The sequence below is a fragment of the Xenopus laevis genome, chromosome 2S (genome assembly GCF_017654675.1).
Source record: "Xenopus laevis strain J_2021 chromosome 2S, Xenopus_laevis_v10.1, whole genome shotgun sequence".
NCBI lineage: Eukaryota > Metazoa > Chordata > Amphibia > Anura > Pipidae > Xenopus > Xenopus laevis.
In genome coordinates, this window is record NC_054374.1 from 74,201,828 (window position 1) to 74,222,600 (window position 20,773).

Consider the following 20,773-nt stretch of genomic DNA (forward strand, 5'->3'; position numbering starts at 1 on the left):
CTCACACTCTTGAGAAATCAAGTGTATTTAACCAACAAATGCACACCAAACTGCCCATCAAATTTTGCCAACATTTATAGATAAGGTTAGAATATAGAACTGTTGATGCCTTGTGCTATTCATTGTATATTTATTCCTGCCTAGCACATAAAGTCTGAGTTGCTTCTCTTTAGACAAAATATAAAATCAGGGAAATGTATAAAGCATAATATATAGGTTGGATCACAAAAAATGATGTGAAATGAGGGGAAATTTGAATTCAGTGGATGAGGTGTCACTGTATAGACACTTGATGGGCTTGTGTTCCCCTAATAAAAATAAACCAACACTGTGCCCATTGTACTCTGGGTCTGTAAATCCAAAAGGTTTTATTTTGGTCTTTTAAATGCAAACAAAAGATGTACTAGTTGACATAAAGGGAAAGGTGTGGTTAACACTGAATTTGGATAGATGCTAAAATGTGTTTTTATGCATTTAATTAATTGATGTGTATACAGCCAGTCACGTCCTCCTTTGTGTTATTATCTGTTATTAGTGTGATTTATCCCACATTTAAATCAATAGTTTCCTTCTGTCAACACACTCCAAAGGATGAATGGCCTTAGACCAATATTTATGTCCTAAGGCACTGCTGTCAGATTGCTAACACTAACATGCCTGGGTAGCAGGTTGCAGAGTCACAGAGATGTGTCATGACCAGCTTTATTGCTGCAGGACTGATCCATGTTGCATGTGAGAAAGGGTAGCGTGCTTGTCTTCTGGCACTACAAACACCATAAGACGTGATGTACACAAACCATCCTGTTCGTGGAGAGGCGGAAACATAATGTTCTGCCATGGGAGACACAGAGCTGGAAGTGTGCTATTTCACAAGGAATACTTAAATATTATTAAAGGAACAGTAACACAGGAATTATAGTGTTTTAAAGGAGAAGAAAAGGTTAAAACTGAGTAAGCTTAATCAAAAAGGTCTAGATAAATGCACTAGTAAACCCTCAAAGTAATGCTTCTTTGAGTCCTCTGTCAAAAGAAACACAGCATTTCTTTCCTTCTATTGTGTACACATGGGCTTCTGTATCAGACTTCCTTCTTTCAGCTTAAACCTCCAGGGCTAGGGCTTGAGCATGCTCGGTTTGCTCCTCTTTCCCCCTCCCTCCTCCCCTCCCTGCTGTAATCTGAGCCCAGAACAATGAGTGAGCAGGGAGAGGCTCAGGCAGGAAGTGATGTCACACCACACTTATATGGCAGCTGCCATCCTAGAGAGAGCTTCTAGAGCTGTTTACACAGGCATGGTAAAACATTCTACAGAATAAATATAGTGTAAAAATAGCTTGCACTGTTGTGGCTAATCTATTGGCAATAAACTGCCTTAGTAGCTTTCATTCTCCTTAATTTCATTCATTTACTTTAGAAACACTACTATAGTTTATATAAACAAGCTGCTTTGTAGCCATGGGGGCAGCCATTCAAGGCTCAGGTTATATATCAGATAACAGATGCACTCTGTAGAATACCATTGTATTCTATTACAGAGCTTATATGTTATCTGCTAAGAAACCTGTGTTTTTTCTCCTTTTTCAGCTTAAATGGCAGCCCCCATGGCTACAGAGCAGTCTGTTTGTATAAACTATAGTAGTCTTTCTAAAGCATGTTAGTGAGAAAAAGGCAATTGATTAAAATAGATACTTAAAAGCAAACTGTAACATCTGTTAAAAAGCATTCTCTTTTGCATAAAAGACAGTGGGTAGAAGTCTATTCTCCAGACTTAATTATCTTGTTAGGAAACCACACATTAAATTCATTTCACTTGTTAAACACTATCCTAGCTCTTACTGACTAGCTGTAATAAGGGAGATGCTGCATTCTGTGGGTGGATTTTAACAAAGCAAACAATAAATTCATAGGGGATGTTGTGTGAGTATTGTTGTAGGCTCTTACATAGAAAGACAGTGGTATTTATGCAGACATTCATGTCAGATTTGTATACATTGCTCCCTGTAATAGATCTGACATCAATTGAGCTTTTGTGTTGTCCTGTGATAGTTGATGTATTCTGTACATGCAGAGAATGAGCTTTGCATTGATACAGAATTTGATTCATATAGAGGAAAAATGGCATTAGTACATGATTCTTTGTGTAGTTGGGTTTAGACATTATTAGAGTTTGTGTTGAGTTGTATAGTATTATCAGTTCTAAAATAGCCAGTTGTTATATCTATCTATTATTAAAGAGATAGTAATGTACCATTAGCTTAAATGATGTGCATGACTGATCAGTCATCACCTACAGCAGTAGCTTACAACACCAATACTCATCAGCCCCTTATAAACAGAATACAGCATATATAATAATCAGGGGAAATGGTTACATATTCCACAATTAATAGATGTTAACTTAATATTAGGTCTGTACCACAATTCCTTCCAAAATTAGGACCCTGCACCAACAGTAAATCTTCTGATTGAAGACTAGGGCATACACACAGGCCTATTTATTCATAACAGGGGTTGCAAGTGATTTTGGATTGAGTTATTATTCCATCTAAATGGAACGCCAGCGTTCATCTGCTGAGACGCAACTTTACGAATTTAAATGGATTAGCATACTGGTAATGAATGGGCGCCTGGCAAAGTGGCATGGAGTGTGGCAAAGCATTCGCTGGCAAAAATTTGTCCTTTAGTGAATTTGCCCCTATGTCTTTTTCCTAACTGTAGCAAATATTAAACTAGAAGAAGCTATACAGTATCACCTAAAATAATATCTACTTTTGATGGCAAGGTTTCTTGTTGGTAAGTTATGAGTTAGAGGCACTGTACTGTAGTTCCAGCAAAGATAATATATATATATATTTGGAGTATGAATTTTAAGGGTTCATTTCACAAAAATATAAACATAAGTTTCTGCAACAAATAGGTATACTCTGTATATATGCAAAGTGTGCATTTTGGGACCATGCCATTTAGGTTCTTGGCACATAGGACAAATTCTCTGCTCTGTTATTCAGCTGGTAGAGAAGCACACATATTCGTGTGTATAGTAGTCTAACAAGTGCACCCATATACAACAGTAAAACCTGGGTAATTAACATTTTCTTTTTTTGTTTGTTTGTGTGCATGTAATATATATATATATATATATCCAACCAGATCGCACAACGTAGTTAAAACATAGCATTTATTAGCTTGTTTAAAATGAAACAAAGTTTAGCGTCATTTGCAACATGAAGTATCACCTATCTGTTTGAGGTCTATCAATAATGGACTCACGCAACGTTTCGGGAAACATCCCTTCCCTTTCTCAAGTATTTGCAGCGCGCAGTAGCGTACACTTTGAGAAAGGCTAGGGACCTAGCCGAAACGTTAGCTTTTTTCTGTTAAAGTAAAAAACTTTTTTTCTCCATAAGTCCTGTGTGTGCTAGCTTCTTTTGAGCCATTATATATATATATATATATATATATATATATATATATATATATATATAGATAGATATATATATATATATATATATATATATATATATATATATATATATAGATATATATATATATATATATATATATATAGATATATATATATATATGCTCACATAGGTGCAATTGCAAATCTAAAAAAAAAAAAAAAGTTTACTACCCAGGTTTTGTTGCTGTATGTGGTACCCCACTGGGACAATAAAATGCCTTGCAATTAGCAATCCTAGCATACATCTAATTGTATCAGGCTCTGTCTGTCTCCCATTTTAATATACAAATATCATATACAGTGTATTAACAGGTGGAACAGCCCTGAGCATTTTTTTAACAGCTAAAAAAATATTATGTTATCTTCCTCCCTACAATCCAATTCTACTTTTCAAGCTATTATTTTATTACTGTGTATCCTAAATATCATAGATGGACAGGTGTAGAGGTGGACAAACGGTTAATCCGTTCCTTTGCCTCGGCCCTTTCCACACTTAGGATATGGGAGGTGGTTGTCATGGTTACTGTCACCATGCCAACAGCTCTAGGGACCCTGGCCTACAGAAAGATGCTCAACTAGTGATTTAGATATAAAGATGGCTCCTGAGAGGCAGAGTGTGAATGTCGGGGAAGGAACTTCAAAGAGGATAGGATCCCCTAACATGACCATAGCATGAGCTATGCTGACAAAACCTAATTAATTTAATATTTATACCCAATTTAATAAATTTACATCTCTGTATTTCTGAAACAATAAAATAGGACACCTGTTCTAATAGTCTTTAATGTATATATACACATGTATACACAGTGTGCACGTCACTTATTTGGTATGCATCTATAAATAAACAAATATCCCCTTCCCCCATGCCTTCCAGACAGTGTCCCTGGTTTCAGCTTTTTATTCTGCAGCCACAGCAGGTTGCATGACCCCTCTAGACTATCAGTATTAAAAGTAATTTGCCGAGCATTGACAACTCCGATAATATCTTCTGCAGAGCACTGGGTGTAGGTGCCAGTACCTAGACTCATCTCCAGTGCCCCAGGCAGGGTTGCCAAGTCTAATTTTTCAAACCAACCAAAGTCAGCTACAAAACCAGCCCAAAACGAGCCAAGAGGCACTTCAAAAGTAGCCCAAAAACAGCACAATATGTGCAGCGAAAAAAAGTCTGAAAAAATAAATGAATTTTTGTGAAAATACACCTTTTTCAAGTTTTCACTGTTTTGCAAATTTTTAAATGAAGCAAAATGGGACAGATTCACCCGTCACCAGGGGCTTAACTACAGAGGGGGCCCGGGAGGTATAGGGCCCCATAAGGCCCTAATTCATATACAATTTCAATAAATATTGGTGAAACAGGACAACCACTAGACATTTTGGTGGCCAGCAGATTTTTGCCCCAAAATTGTCTGAAATTGAGGAAAGTCACCGGATAACGCAAGAATTGAACGGGAGACTGGGGTACAGAGTAACTTCCGACTTCAACAGAAGTCAGTCCCATTGCGTGCTGGGTATTGCAGTCTTACATTAAACTTGGCAGTTGGCAAATTATTAAAAAAAAACTATATTGCCCAACATGTATTGGGAGACGCAGGCTTGGCACATTATGGTAAGAAAAAACTTTGGCTGGTTTCCAAAGTACAAACCAGCCAAAGACCCAAAAAGTAGGCCAAACCCGAACCTTGGCTAGTGTGTACTCTTGAAACCGGCCTGGGCTTTAAATTAGTAGCCCAATTTGGCTGGAAAACTGCCAACCTGGCAACTCTGGCCCCAGGCAACCCGGGTGCAACATTGCACCCGCCCCCTGTGCGTGCGCAAATGCGTATGTGCGTACACAACCAAAAGCGCACTCTTGCGCAACCGAGGACCTACTCCGGCCCTGCTCCTCTCCAGCAAAACATTGTGCTATATGACTTGCCCAGAGGTACAATCTGAGAGTGGTGCATTAATCCACGGAACATTATTTCTGCCAGATCCTTTTATCTAGTGTTCCCCTGCTAAGCAACTCCTCGGGGCACATTTACTTATGGTCGAATATCGAGGGTTAATTAACCCTCGATATTCGACCATCGAAGTAAAATCCTTCTAATATCGAAGTCGAAGGATTTACCGCTATTCATTCGTTCGAACGATCATAGGAAAAATTAAATCTTTCGAATCGAAATCAATCTCAGAGTCTCTCCTCTTTCTCCTCGTTGCTGTAGTCCCTGTAAACCCTTGTCTCCCCGAGCTCTGCAAGGCTAATGGTGGCTCATATCTACTAATACAGTGTACAAATTTTAACCAGTCTTTTTACCCGCAGCAGCAAATCAAACATATGTTCTCTTCTTTTCAATTGCTAATGTGTTGCTATTGAATATACTTCTAATGCAGAACTACAGCTGTGCTATTAATTTAGGAGCTGCTTGTTACCATGTCTGTGCAGAGAAGAGAACACCAAATAATGGTGATTTTATGCGTTGCATGTATTGTAAAGTGTGCCATATGAAAGGTTGCTGTGCAAACCCTTTCTCTTCAGATGGAGGGACCTGCGGAATTATAGTGCAGTATAAGTATCTACCAGGAGGAAATGCAAAGTACTATAGGATAGGCATACAACTTGACACCAGCTGAAAATGAACTGCAACAATCAGCATTATTGTTATTGTTAAATGGCAGTACACAGCAGAATGCACATATTCCTTCAGGCAGAGGAATCAGAAAAGGGCATCGCTCAGTCAGTCCAGACACGTTAGTAAGACATTTTTTTCTCCTTTTTCCAGTATACCCCTTGGCTATGTAGTCATGGTCATCCCATGGTTAACAGCACACACATAAGACAGTGATGGTGATAAATGCAAGCCTTTGTATGTAGCCTCCAATGCACTGCCCACTTCAGTGTGTCTTAACCTCTACATTAAACTAAGACTTTATTGTGTGTTTAGATAATATTGAACCTTTTAATTATAGCTCTGATTATTTTGTATATTTTATTCCCTAAAATGTGTGATGCTTTCCATCCTGTATAATTAATGCTATGTTCTATTAACCGTAAACCTGTTATACAGAAAGCATATAAATACTGAACAGGTATGGGACCTGTTATCCAGAATGCTCGGGACCTGGGGTTTTCCAGATAATGGATCTTTCTATAATTTGGATCTTCATAATTTAAGTCTACTACAAAATCATCTAAACATTAAATAAACCCAATAGGCTGGTTCTGCTTCCAATAAGGATTAGTTATATCTTAGTTTGTATCAAGTACAATCTACTATGTTATTGTTACAGAGAAAAAGGAAATCATTTTAGAAAATGAGGAGTATTTGGATAAATGGAGTCTATGACAGCCTTTCTGTAATTCGGAACTTTCTGGATAATGGGTTTCCGGTTAACGGATCCCATACTTGTACTGCTATTTCCGATAATGTCCTATTTAATAATATAATTAGTTGTTGGCCTATTTGCTTATTTAAGGTAATAATAATATAGCACCTACTGAAGTTTACCCCATTGAATGAGCATGGGACTTGGTTTTTAAAATCCCTAGTGGATTAAAGTGATACTGACACTAAAAATGTTATTTTCAAAATATTAACTAAAAGTTACCTATAGGTCATGTTGATGGTTTTTCACTGATAATTCTGCTTTTGTAAGTAATTGTTACTTGAAGTTCCTAAACCTGACCAACCTGACTGTCCCTTCTTGACCTGTCAGTTAGAGTTTCTAATGCTAACGGACTCCTGCTGCACAAATATGGCAGCCCCCTCATAGAGGAACAGGGTAGTAAGAAAGGTAATGTAAAAGCATCAGGCAAATACTTTTATGGCAAAAATATAAATAGCATTCAAAGACAATGTTATGATAGATAATAAAAAAGGTTATTTTCTGATGTCAGTATCTCTTTAAGGGTGTAAGGGTGCAATGCACCCAAATTCAAAAGAATTAGTATTTGGATGTATTAATTATGTGCCTGGGTTTCTTACTGTCATCTGTTTTCAGTTGGCAAACGGAAAAGATGGGTTCTTTTTTTCTGTGTGAATGGACAAAAGGGCCTGGAATTCATTAGAGGAGCTTTGGGACATCTCACAGAGCCTCATGACTAGAGATGTCGCGAACTGTTCGCCGGCGAACTTGTTCGCGCGAACATCGGGTGTTCGCGCTCGCCGGAAGTTCGCGAACGTCGCGCGACGTTCGCCATTTTGGGTTCGCCATTGTTGGCGCTTTTTTTTGCCCTCTCACCCCAGACCAGCAGGTACATGGCAGCCAATCAGGAAGCTCTCCCCTGGACCACTCCCCTTCCCTATAAAAACCGAAGCCCTGCAGCGTTTTTTCACTCTGCCTGTGTGTGCTGAAGAGATAGTGTAGGGAGAGAGCTGCTGCCTGTTAGTGATTTCAGGGACAGTTGAAAGTTTGCTGGCTAGTAATCGTTTTGATACTGCTCTGTTATTGGAGGGACAGAAGTCTGCAGGGGTTTGAGGGACATTTAAGCTTAGGTAGCTTTGCTGGCTAGTAATCTACCTTCTACTGCAGTGCTCTGTATGTAGCTGCAGTGGGCAGCTGTCCTGCTTCTGATCTCATCTGCTGACTGCTGCAATAACAGTAGTCCTTGTAAGGACTGCTTTTATTTATTTTTTGTTGTTTTACTACTACTACTACTACTACTACTATAAGAGCCCAGTGCTATTAGTCTAGCAGTGTTGGGGAGTGGGACTGGTGTGCTAATCTGCTGCTCCTAGTAGTTCAGCAGCACCAACTTTAATTTTTTTTTTTTAATATTCATTTTTTTTTTATTTTACTTTTTTTTATTTTACTACCGCTGTAGTAGTGTATAAGTTGACCTTTTAGGCATTATTTGCCCTGTAGGCATTATTTGCACACTGTTTTCTTCAACCCGCCATCGAGCTGTGTGACCTTGTTCCCATTCTGTCTAAATATCCATAATATTACCGTCTCCAGAAAAAACACCGGAGTCACTTTTTTCAAGCAGCATTCATATATTTTACGTAATCCGTATCCACCGCTGTAGTAGTGTATACGTTGGCCTTGTAGGCATTATTTGCACACTGTTTTCTTCAACCCGCCATCGAGCTGTGTGACCTTGTTCCCATTCTGTCTAAATATCCATAATATTACCGTCTCCAGAAAAAACACCGGAGTCACTTTTTTCAAGCAGCATTCATATATTTTACGTAATCCGTATCCACCGCTGTAGTAGTGTATACGTTGGCCTTGTAGGCATTATTTGCACACTGTTTTCTTCAACCCGCCATCGAGCTGTGTGACCTTGTTCCCATTCTGTCTAAATATCCATAATATTACCGTCTCCAGAAAAAACACCGGAGTCACTTTTTTCAAGCAGCCATAATATATTTTACGTAATCCGTATCCACCGCTGTAGTAGTGTATACGTTGGCCTTGTAGGCATTATTTGCACACTGTTTTCTTCAACCCGCCATCGAGCTGTGTGACCTTGTTCCCATTCTGTCTAAATATCCATAATATTACCGTCTCCAGAAAAAACACCGGAGTCACTTTTTTCAAGCAGCATTCATATATTTTACGTAATCCGTATCCACCGCTGTAGTAGTGTATACGTTGGCCTTGTAGGCATTATTTGCACACTGTTTTCTTCAACCCGCCATCGAGCTGTGTGACCTTGTTCCCATTCTGTCTAAATATCCATAATATTACCGTCTCCAGAAAAAACACCGGAGTCACTTTTTTCAAGCAGCATTCATATATTTTACGTAATCCGTATCCACCGCTGTAGTAGTGTATACGTTGGCCTTGTAGGCATTATTTGCACACTGTTTTCTTCAACCCGCCATCGAGCTGTGTGACCTTGTTCCCATTCTGTCTAAATATCCATAATATTACCGTCTCCAGAAAAACCACTTGAGTTACTTTTTTTCAAGCAGCATTCATATATTTTACGTAATCCGTATCCACCGCTGTAGTAGTGTATACGTTGACCTTGTAGGCATTATTTGCACACTGTTTTCTTCAACCCGCCATCGAGCTGTGTGAGCTTGTTCACATTTTGTCTAAATATTGATAATATTATCGTCTCTAGAAAAACCACTTGAGTTACTTTTTTTCAAGCAGCATTCATATATTTTACGTAATCCGTATCCACCGCTGTAGTAGTGTATACGTTGACCTTGTAGGCATTATTTGCACACTGTTTTCTTCAACCCGCCATCGAGCTGTGTGAGCTTGTTCACATTTTGTCTAAATATTGATAATATTATCGTCTCTAGAAAAACCACTTGAGTTACTTTTTTTCAAGCAGCATTCATATATTTTACGTAATCCGTATCCACCGCTGTAGTAGTGTATACGTTGACCTTGTAGGCATTATTTGCACAGTGTTTTCTTCAACCCGCCATCGAGCTGTGTGAGCTTGTTCACATTTTGTCTAAATATTGATAATATTATCGTCTCTAGAAAAACCACTTGAGTTACTTTTTTTCAAGCAGCATTCATATATTTTACGTAATCCGTATCCACCGCTGTAGTAGTGTATACGTTGACCTTGTAGGCATTATTTGCACACTGTTTTCTTCAACCCGCCATCGAGCTGTGTGAGCTTGTTCACATTTTGTCTAAATATTGATAATATTATCGTCTCTAGAAAAACCACTTGAGTTACTTTTTTTCAAGCAGCATTCATATATTTTACGTAATCCGTATCCACCGCTGTAGTAGTGTATACGTTGACCTTGTAGGCATTATTTGCACACTGTTTTCTTCAACCCGCCATCGAGCTGTGTGAGCTTGTTCACATTTTGTCTAAATATTGATAATATTATCGTCTCTAGAAAAACCACTTGAGTTACTTTTTTTCAAGCAGCATTCATATATTTTACGTAATCCGTATCCACCGCTGTAGTAGTGTATACGTTGACCTTGTAGGCATTATTTGCACAGTGTTTTCTTCAACCCGCCATCGAGCTGTGTGAGCTTGTTCACATTTTGTCTAAATATTGATAATATTATCGTCTCTAGAAAAACCACTTGAGTTACTTTTTTTCAAGCAGCATTCATATATTTTACGTAATCCGTATCCACCGCTGTAGTAGTGTATACGTTGACCTTGTAGGCATTATTTGCACACTGTTTTCTTCAACCCGCCATCGAGCTGTGTGAGCTTGTTCACATTTTGTCTAAATATTGATAATATTATCGTCTCTAGAAAAACCACTTGAGTTACTTTTTTTCAAGCAGCATTCATATATTTTACGTAATCCGTATCCACCGCTGTAGTAGTGTATACGTTGACCTTGTAGGCATTATTTGCACACTGTTTTCTTCAACCCGCCATCGAGCTGTGTGACCTTGTTCACATTTTGTCTAAATATTGATAATATTATCGTCTCTAGAAAAACCACTTGAGTTACTTTTTTTCAAGCAGCATTCATATATTTTACGTAATCCGTATCCACCGCTGTAGTAGTGTATACGTTGACTTTGTAGGCATTATTTGCACAGTGTTTTCTTCAACCCGCCATCTAGCTGTGTGTATTATCGTTTCCAGAAAAACCAACTGAGTTTTTGTTGTTGTTGTTGTTTTTTTAAAAATAATGCCAGGCAAAGGCAGGCCGCCACGCAGAGGCCGTGCTAGGGGCCGTGCTGCTATGCAATCCTGTGGCCCTAGCAAATTTCCCAGTTTTAAAAAGCCAATGACCCTGAACTCCCAAAATGCTGAAGAGGTAGTTGACTGGCTTACACAGCACACCCCATCCTCTACCGTTTCTAACTTTACCACAACATCCTCCTCATCCTCCACTGCTATGGCCACCCCACGTAACACTTCCTCCACCACCGGTGCCCCTTCTTCACTGGGGTCAGAGGAGTTATTTTCCAATGAGTTTCTTGAACTGAGTAATGCGCAACCATTATTGCCAGAAGAAGATGAAGGAGATGAGGACCTTACACCAGATTTAATTCTGGCAGAGAACACGATAGAGATGGACATAATGAGTGATGAGGAGGAGGTCCCCGCTGCTGCTTCCTTCTGTGATGTGTCAGAAGAAATTGATGCATCTGAGGAGAATGATGATGAGGAGATTGATGTTTTGTGGGTGCCTAGTAGAAGAGAGCAAGAGGAGGGTAGTTCAGATGGAGAGACGGAGAGTCAGAGAGGCAGTAGGAGAATAAGACTTAGAAGAAGCAGGGAGGACAGCCCGCAGGGATCAGCAGGGCAACAACATGTATCGGCACCTGTGTTCAGCCGGCCAACGCACCCGCCATTGCCGCCAATACCGCCAACTCCGCCAACTTCTACTGTTACCGCCAGATCGCACACTTCCAAAAAGTCAGCAGTGTGGGATTTTTTTAATGTGTGTGCCTCTGACAAAAGCATTGTAATTTGCAATGAGTGCAGTCAGAAACTGAGCCTTGGTAAGCCCAACAGCCACATAGGTACAACTTCTATGCGAAGGCACATGAGCGGCAAGCACAAAGCACTTTGGGAGCAACACCTCAAAGGCAACAGGCAAACTAAAAGCCACACTCCTTCTGGTCCAGCATCTTACTGCTCTACCTCTGCTCTCCTTGACCCGTCTGAACCACCCTCCACTCCGCCTTCCACCTTGACCACCTGTTCCCATTCCCAGTCATCTGCCACCAGCCAAGTTTCTGTGAAGGCCATGTTTGAGCGTAAGAAGCCAATGTCTGACTGTCACCCCCTTGCCCGGCGTCTGACAGCTGGCTTGTCTGCACTCTTAGCCCGCCAGCTTTTACCATACCAGCTGGTGGACTCTGAGGCCTTCCGCAAATTTGTAGCAATTGGGACACCGCAGTGGAAGGTACCCAGCCGCAATTTTTTTTCTAAAAAGGGAATACCACACCTGTACCAACATGTGCAGAGCCAAGTTACCGCATCTCTGTCACTTAGTGTTGGGCCAAAGGTCCATATGACTACTGACGCATGGTCCTCCAAGCATGGTCAGGGCAGGTATGTCACCTACACTGCCCACTGGGTGAACTTGGTAATGGCTGGGAAGCAGGGAATGGGTAGCTCAACAACAACAGTGGAGTTGGTGTCACCGCCACGGATTGCACGCGGTTCTGCCACCACCTCTACTCCTCCATCGCTCTCTACCTCGTCTTCTTCTTCTTCTTACTCTGCTGCTGGGTCCTCCTTCTCCTCCTCCACACCTGTGCACCCCCAGCTCCCCCTAGGCTATTCGACGTGCCAGGTACGCCGTTGTCACGCTGTCTTGGGGATGACGTGCCTGGAAAGCAAAAACCATACCGGATCTGTACTCCTGTCATCTCTGCAGTCACAGGCCGATCGGTGGCTGACCCCACACCAACTGCAGATCGGAAAAGTGGTGTGTGACAATGGAAGCAATCTGTTGGCAGCGTTGAGACTAGGCAATTTAACACATGTGCCCTGCATGGCACATGTGTTAAATTTAATAGTCCAACGTTTTGTCTCCAAGTACCCAGGATTCCAGGACGTTCTCACCCAGTCCAGAAAGGTGTCGGCCCATTTCAGACGTTCCTACACAGCCATGGCACGCCTTGCTGACATTCAGCAGCGCTACAACATGCCAGTCAGGCGTTTGATTTCTGACAGCCAGACTCGCTGGAATTCAACGCTCCTTATGTTGGAACGTCTGCTGCAACAACAAAGGGCCGTCAACGAGTACCTTTTGAACTGGGTGGTAGGACTGGATCTGCACAGCTGGGGATTTTTTTCCCCCGTTACTGGGTGCTTATGCGCGATGCCTGCAGGCTCATGCGACCTTTTGAAGAGGTGACAAATATGGTCAGTCGCACCGAAGGCACCATCAGCGACCTAATACCCTTCGCTTTCTTCCTGGAGCGTGCCGTGCGACGAGTGACAGATGAGGCTGTAGACCAGCGTGACGAGGAGCTGGAAGCGCACGATTTCTGGTCGGAATCACCAGAACGAACCCAGGCACCTGCTGCAACGCAGGGAGAGGTGCCAGAAGTGGAGTCAGAGGAGGAAGGTGGCTTTGTGGAGGAGGAGGAGGAGGACCAACAGGAGCAGGCTTCCCAGGGGCTAGTGGTGACCTTTTGGGGACCCCTGGTCTTGTACGTGGCTGGGGGGAGGAGACCGTGGATGATGCAGTCCTTGATAATGAGGAAGCGGAGATGGATAGCTCTGCATCCAACCTTGTGAGAATGGGGTCTTTCATGCTGTCATGCCTGTTGAAGGACCCCCGTATCAAGAGGCTTAAGGAGAAGGACCTGTACTGGGTCGCAACGCTACTAGACCCTCGGTACAAGCATAAAGTGTCAGAAATGTTACCAACATACCACAAGTCCGAAAAGATGCGGCATTTACAAACCAGCCTGCAAAACATGTTGTACAATGCTTTTAAGGGTGATGTCACTTCAGGAACTCATCAACATTCCAGGGGCAGAGGTGCCAGTAATCCTGCCACGAGCACACCTGCAAGGACAAAGCCCTTTGGCCAGTCTGTAACGTCAGACATGCAAATGTTTTTCTGTCCAAGGCAGCGCCACAACCCTTCTGGATCCACCCTCAAAGAACGCCTCGACCGGCAGGTAGCGGACTACCTGGCATTAACTGCAGATATCGACACTCTGAGGAGCGATGAACCCCTGGACTACTGGGTGCGCAGGCTTGATCTGTGGCCAGAGCTGTCACAATTTGCCATGAACCTCTTGTCTTGCCCAGCCTCAAGTGTGCTCTCAGAAAGGACCTTCAGTGCAGCAGGAGGGATTGTAACTGAGAAGAGAACTCGCCTAGGTCACAAAAGTGTCGATTACCTGACCTTTATTAAAATGAATGAGGGGTGGATCTCGGAGGGTTACTGCACGCCGGAAGACTTGTTCTGACTTCTATGCAGCTGTCCTTCTCTTCAAGCCTCATGACTCCACACACAGCTGTCCTTTAGCGTCCTCCTCCTCCCTCCGCCACCGTTACAAACTAGGGTGCAAACCCTACTGGTTTAATTTTTTCTGGCCTCTGTGCTTCAGTGGCTGCAACCAAAAAAACTGGGCAAACAATGTCTACAAGGTCAACGTATGGCAAAAAATGACTATTTTCAGCATTTATATGGCATATTTTTTCTGGCAACTGTGCTTCAGTGGCTGCGTCCAAAAAAATGCATATTTTCTGCATTTATATGGCATAATTTTTCTGGCAACTGTGCTTCAGTGGCTGCGACCAAAAAAATGCATATTTTCTGCATTTATATGGCATAATTTTTCTGGCCTCTGTGCTTCAGTGGCTGCAACCAAAAAAATTTATATTTTCAGCATTTATATGGCATAATTTTTCTGGCCTCTGTGCTTCAGTGGCTGCAACCAAAAAAATTTATATTTTCAGCATTTATATGGCATAATTTTTCTGGCAACTGTGCTTCAGTGGCTGCGACCAAAAAAATTACTATTTTCAGCATTTATATGGCATATTTTTTCTGGCCTCTGTGCTTCAGTGGCTGCGGCCAAAAAACTGGGCAAACAATGCCTACAAGGTCAACGACGTTGACCTTGTAGGCATTGTTTGCCCAGTTTTTTTGGCCGCAGCCACTGAAGCACAGAGGCCAGAAAAAATATGCCATATAAATGCTGAAAATAGTAATTTTTTGCCATACGTTGACTCAACGTATATGGCAAAAAATGACTATTTTCAGCATTTATATGGCATATTTTTTCTGGCAACTGTGCTTCAGTGGCTGCGACCAAAAAAATGCATATTTTCTGCATTTATATGGCATAATTTTTCTGGCCTCTGTGCTTCAGTGGCTGCAACCAAAAAAATTTATATTTTCAGCATTTATATGGCATAATTTTTCTGGCAACTGTGCTTCAGTGGCTGCGACCAAAAAAATGCATATTTTCTGCATTTATATGGCATAATTTTTCTGGCCTCTGTGCTTCAGTGGCTGCAACCAAAAAAATTTATATTTTCAGCATTTATATGGCATAATTTTTCTGGCAACTGTGCTTCAGTGGCTGCGTCCAAAAAAACTGGGCAAACAATGTCTACAAGGTCAACGTATGGCGAAAAATTACTATTTTCAGCATTTATATGGCATATTTTTTCTGGCAACTGTGCTTCAGTGGCTGCGTCCAAAAAAACTGGGCAAACAATGCCTACAAGGTCAACGTATGGCAGTTGTTTAAAGAGAACAGTAGATTACTAGCCAGCAAAGCTACCTAAGCTAAAATGTCCCTCAAATCCCTGCAGACTTCTGTCCCTCCAATACAGAGCAGTATCAAGCAGATTACTAGCCAGCAAGCTTACTATCATCTGTCCCTGAAATCACTAACAGCTCTCCCCCTACACTATCTCTTCCAAGCACACACAGGCAGATTTTTCAGATACATTTTTGCCCTTGATCCCCCTCTGGCATGCCACTGTCCAGGTCGTTGCACCCTTTAAACAACTTTAAAATCATTTTTCTGGCCAGAAATGTCTTTTCTAGATGTTAAAGTTCGCCTTCCCATTGAAGTCTATGGGGTTCGCGAACCGTTCGCGAACCGCTCGCATTTTTGCGCAAGTTCGCGAATATGTTCGCGAACTTTTTTTCCGACGTTCGCTACATCCCTACTCATGATCAATAAACCTGTCTGACCCAAATTAATCAAATGTTCCATTATTCTAGAGTGTGTGTGTATATTCTTATAACTGCTACAGAAGGTTCAAGCAAATCTCTGAGTTCAATTAATTTATGGTATTCCAACCAAACTGCATGATCATATGCGCACATGTAGCCTTTTAAAATTAGTACTTTTTTTTTTTGTATTCGTTTATTTCGTTGACAAAAATGAAAACTTGGGCAAAGACTAATGCAATGCATGAGGTGTATTGGTAACCTGGCTGACATGGAAATTCATATTTGGTACAAGTTTGACAAGTGGTACTTGTGTATTTTAGCCATCCTTCTATATCTTATATCTAGGTGTCGTCTCTTTTATACAAGTATTGCCAGCCTATCACTATGGGGCACATTTACTTTGCTCAAGTGAAGGAATAGAATAAAAAAAACGTTGAATTTCGAATGTTTTTTTGGCTACTTTGACCATCGAATTGGCTACTTCGACCTTCGACTATGACTTCAAATCGAACCATTGGAACTAAAAATCATTCGAATATTCGTCCATTCGATAGTCAAAGTACTGTCTCTTAAAAAAAAACTTCAACCCCCTACTTCGCCACCTAAAACCTACCGAGGTGCAATGTTAGCCTATGGGGAAGGCCCCCATAGGCTTTCTAACAATTTTTTGGTAGAAGAAAAATCGTTCGATTGATGGATTAAAATCGTTCGAATCGAACGATTCGAACGATTTAATCATTCGATCGAACTATTTGCGCTAAATCCTATACCTTCGATATTCGATTTCCTTCGACTTTGATATATATGGAAGCTCAGTGGTTTAAGATCATGATGGACTTACAGCTCGATGCATTTTTACTCCTGTACCTGGGAGGCTGCACTGGTACATGGATACCTCTTTTCAACTTTTTTTTAAATGAGGCATAGGTGTAAATGAATGAATATTTAGGAAGATTTAGCCCCCAAAAGAGACCTGTTGCTTTATATTCATATATCTGCAATGGAAAGCCTTATGTATATAGGATGAATTGTCTTGGAAATCCTTAAAATGACTTCTTCCTTGGTTTCTCCATAGGCTGAAAGGTGGAGACATGAGTTTGAAGATGAGCGACCGGTTGATCTGGAAAGCTCCGGGGATGATGACTTTTTGGAAGATGAAGACATGGATGATGTGTACTCTGGCTCAGGATCAGGCAGTAAGTATTAAGGATATACAAAAGGGCAAGTGTGAGGCAATAGCTCAGCACAAAAAAGTTCATCCACTTACTGTTACTTCCTATGAGATTTTTAGAAGTATATTTATGAAATGGTAAACTCTAACTTTCACCCATTCATAAATACACTTTTAAAAATCCCATAAGAATGAATATAAAGTGGGTGAGTTTTATTGGGTTGAGCTCTAATCTCACACTTTGATAAATCTGCCCCAAAATATTAAGGGCACACATTTCCTAATTTTCTCTGCTCATATCTAAATTCATTCTGAAGATGCACAGTAATTGCAACACAGCCGAGAGAATTTCTCCAGATCTAATAATATGTAACAGCCATTCAGCAGGTAGGATTTATATGGTTGGGGGCTGAGGAATTCTAGACCTGGATGTCAGTGAAGAGCAATCTCTCAAGAGTAGGGATGTAGCGAACTGCCGAGTATGTGTTCGCGAACGCCGTTCGCGAACACCGGCAAAAAATGCGAACAGTTCGCGAACAGTTCGCGAACTTCGAACATCCGAAAATCGTTCGATTCGAACGATCGAAGGATTTTAATCGTTTGATCGAACGATTTTCGTTCGAATCGAACGATCGAAGCCATTCGATCGAATGATTTCATTCAATCCAATGGCTTCGATCGTTCGATTCGAACGACAATCGTTCGATTTTAGCGATCGAATGGTCTTGAACGATTTTGACGCGAACGCCTATTGGCGAACGTCGCGCAACGTTCGCGAACTTGCGGCGGACGCGAACAGTCGAAGTTCGCGCGAACTAGTTCGCCGGCGAACAGTTCGCTACATCCCTACTCAAGAGTTGTGGTCACTTGCATTGCATTGATTGTTAACTACTTTATTACACTTCCTATGCATACGAAAAAAATGACTTGTTTCCTTCATGAAACATTACACAATGCTTTTAGGCACAAAATACACTTTACTTTTAGCAGGTACAAAAATGAGTCCAGATTTGTGATTTCCGAAACAATCTGCATAAAATGATGTGCCTAGCATCAGTACATTCAATACAAATGTAACTTTTTTTTAAAAAAATTCGTTACAATACGTTCAAAAAAAAAAAAACCAGGAAGACAAATGAAACTTTCAAATCACAAAATCTTTATTAAGAAATAACTTACCGAAACTCTGCTTGCGCTCCTCTTCAGAAAAGGCGAAACAGTGACGATCCATTGTGCAGCGCTCGATTTCTCCTCTCTGGCTATCTCCTATAAGAAAGGCAGGGTGGAGAAATCGAGCGCCGCGCGATGGATCGCCCGACCGCTTTCTGAAGAGGAGCGCAATAAATAAAAAAAAAAAATATTTTTGATGTTACTGGTCCTTTAAGCAACAGATAGTTTATATCAAAATAAGTAAACATTCACAAAAATGGCAACGTTTCGGGCCGAGGCTTGATAAAAGGCCCGGAGGGCTGCCTCAGAGATCACCTGACCAGAAATACTACAACTCTTACTGTAACAGGAAGAAGTGTAGGAGCAAGAGACAGAACTTTGTCCATTAATTGGCTCATGTGACCTAACATGTATGGTTTGTTTGGTTTGTATGTGTGCACCATGAATCGTACAATCCAAGGAGGCAATCCAACCCAATGGCACATACTACTAAAAATTATTTTATTATGAAAATGGTTTATTTACATGAAGCAGTGTTTTACATATGAGCTGTTTAATGCAATATATTTTTATAGAGACCAACATTGTTCAGGGGGGGTTATAGTTTTCCTTTAATTGACACAGTGTCAAATTGCAAAAGAAAATCATTTGTGCCTTTGTTTTAACATAACTGGTGTCTAGCAGTGTGAATTGAATTGTGCTGCAGCTTGTAAAGGGCACAATTAAGATGGAATTCTAGATAATTCTCCTTGGGTATAAAAACCAGGGCCACTGATTCAATTCAATTTCTGAGTTCAGCATTTATTCTACCCACAGATTTTGAGCTGGAATCTGGATTGGATTTGGGTTTAAGATTCACAACAAAGACACCCATTCCTCCTCCAACAGTAACAGCATTAAAACCTGCTCCCACTGACCATTTTCTTCCTCCAATACAAAGCACCTGGGTCCCTCCAACAACCCAGGCCTCTGTAGTACACCGGCACAATCCATTGGTTCCTCCTGAAGCTCCAGATACACCTTCTTTGCCAGTTGTCCCCACACCCACAATTCCATCTAAACAGGCAGCAACTACAGAAGCTACCACCACTGAAGCAGTGAGGACGACTGATTTGCGTAGGTTGCAACCTGTTGTGGTGGTTTCCACAGACATAACAGCCACACCAAGCTCAACAGAAAAAGAGATGTTTACATGGGAGGCTACTGATGAACAGGAGGTGACAGGCTTTAACACAGAAAGTGGCAGGGTCTGGCCTACAGAGGACAGGAGGACATCACTGACAAGTAAAGAGGACATCAAGGTTGAAGGCACAGATAAAGTGACCCCCACTCTGCAACCACAGGTGAGAAGTCAAGCCAGTCTGCTACAAAAAAAAAATTCTACAGACATACAGTCTCCTGCTTTTATGGAATACCATTATGCTCTAAATTTAAATTTTGAATTAGGTTCTGAAGTTACCTGTTTTACCCTAGCATTATAGTAACATAGTAAGTTAGGTTGAAAAAAGACTCACGTCCATCAAGTTCAACCTTCAACCACACTAAATTATTTTGCTGAGTGCTTAATGAGGTTTTGTTATGTTTCTCCATTTTTATTTTGGTCACCGTTATCATTATTTAAGACTAGCTTTTGACCCATTGACCCATATAGTATGGAACTGTAATTCAGAGTCTTCAGCAATTATTTACGTAAACATTCTTCTTACCTTGTCTTTCCTTACTTTTCTTTACATTGAGATACCCTTATCAACTAACTGTCCCCCTCTATTTTGACCACAGACTGAAAGTTGGGAGGTGACAGCTGTTACTTTACGTGATAGTGACTTTGAGATACCAATCAGTGGTGGACCAAGTGGTGACTTTGAGGTCCAAGAGGAAGATATTGTACCCCAGACAGAGCCTCCAACATCACCAGACATAGGCAATGAGCTCTTGCCTCCCACTACAGCGCCACCTGATCTTGCCCGAGGGAAGAAGCCTGACACTGGCCTAATAGATAACACAATAGATTCTGGAAACACTTTGGCACAGATGCCTCAGAAAAACATTCTAGAGAGAAGAGAGGTATTAATAGGTAAGTGTCTAAATCTGGTACAACTGAACAACTGAACTGGAATAGTAAAATTAATAATATCTGGAACTGTGTAATAAATTACTAAAAAATGGTGAAAGCATTATTTTTGGATTTGTCTTGCAAAAGCAGAATAAAGCACAAGTCCCTGCCTGCAATTTGCATAGATTACATAAACACTGGAACAAATATTTAAGTCAGAAAAGTTTGGTAATTTTTTTACTGAGCTGTAACTACAGTATTGTTGTATTGTAGTGATAAGACTTCACAAGACAGTTTTGGTTCTAATTATTAATTATCCTGTAAAAAGTACATAGTCATCAAAGTCTTTATGGCTCTTTTGATAACATAAG

The 20,773-nt window shown here is 40.9% G+C and overlaps 1 protein-coding gene across 1 annotated transcript in view; it reads left to right on the plus strand.

The window, feature by feature from the left end:
- The window catches only part of sdc3.S (syndecan 3 S homeolog), a 58,495-nt gene that overhangs the window by 35,397 nt on the left and 2,325 nt on the right, over positions 1–20,773 (plus strand). The window contains exons 2-4 of the mRNA XM_018249517.2: positions 17,084–17,204; positions 19,166–19,692; positions 20,129–20,423. Of these exons, the coding sequence (XP_018105006.1) occupies positions 17,084–17,204; positions 19,166–19,692; positions 20,129–20,423 (943 nt within the window). The remainder of the gene's footprint in view (positions 1–17,083; positions 17,205–19,165; positions 19,693–20,128; positions 20,424–20,773) is intronic.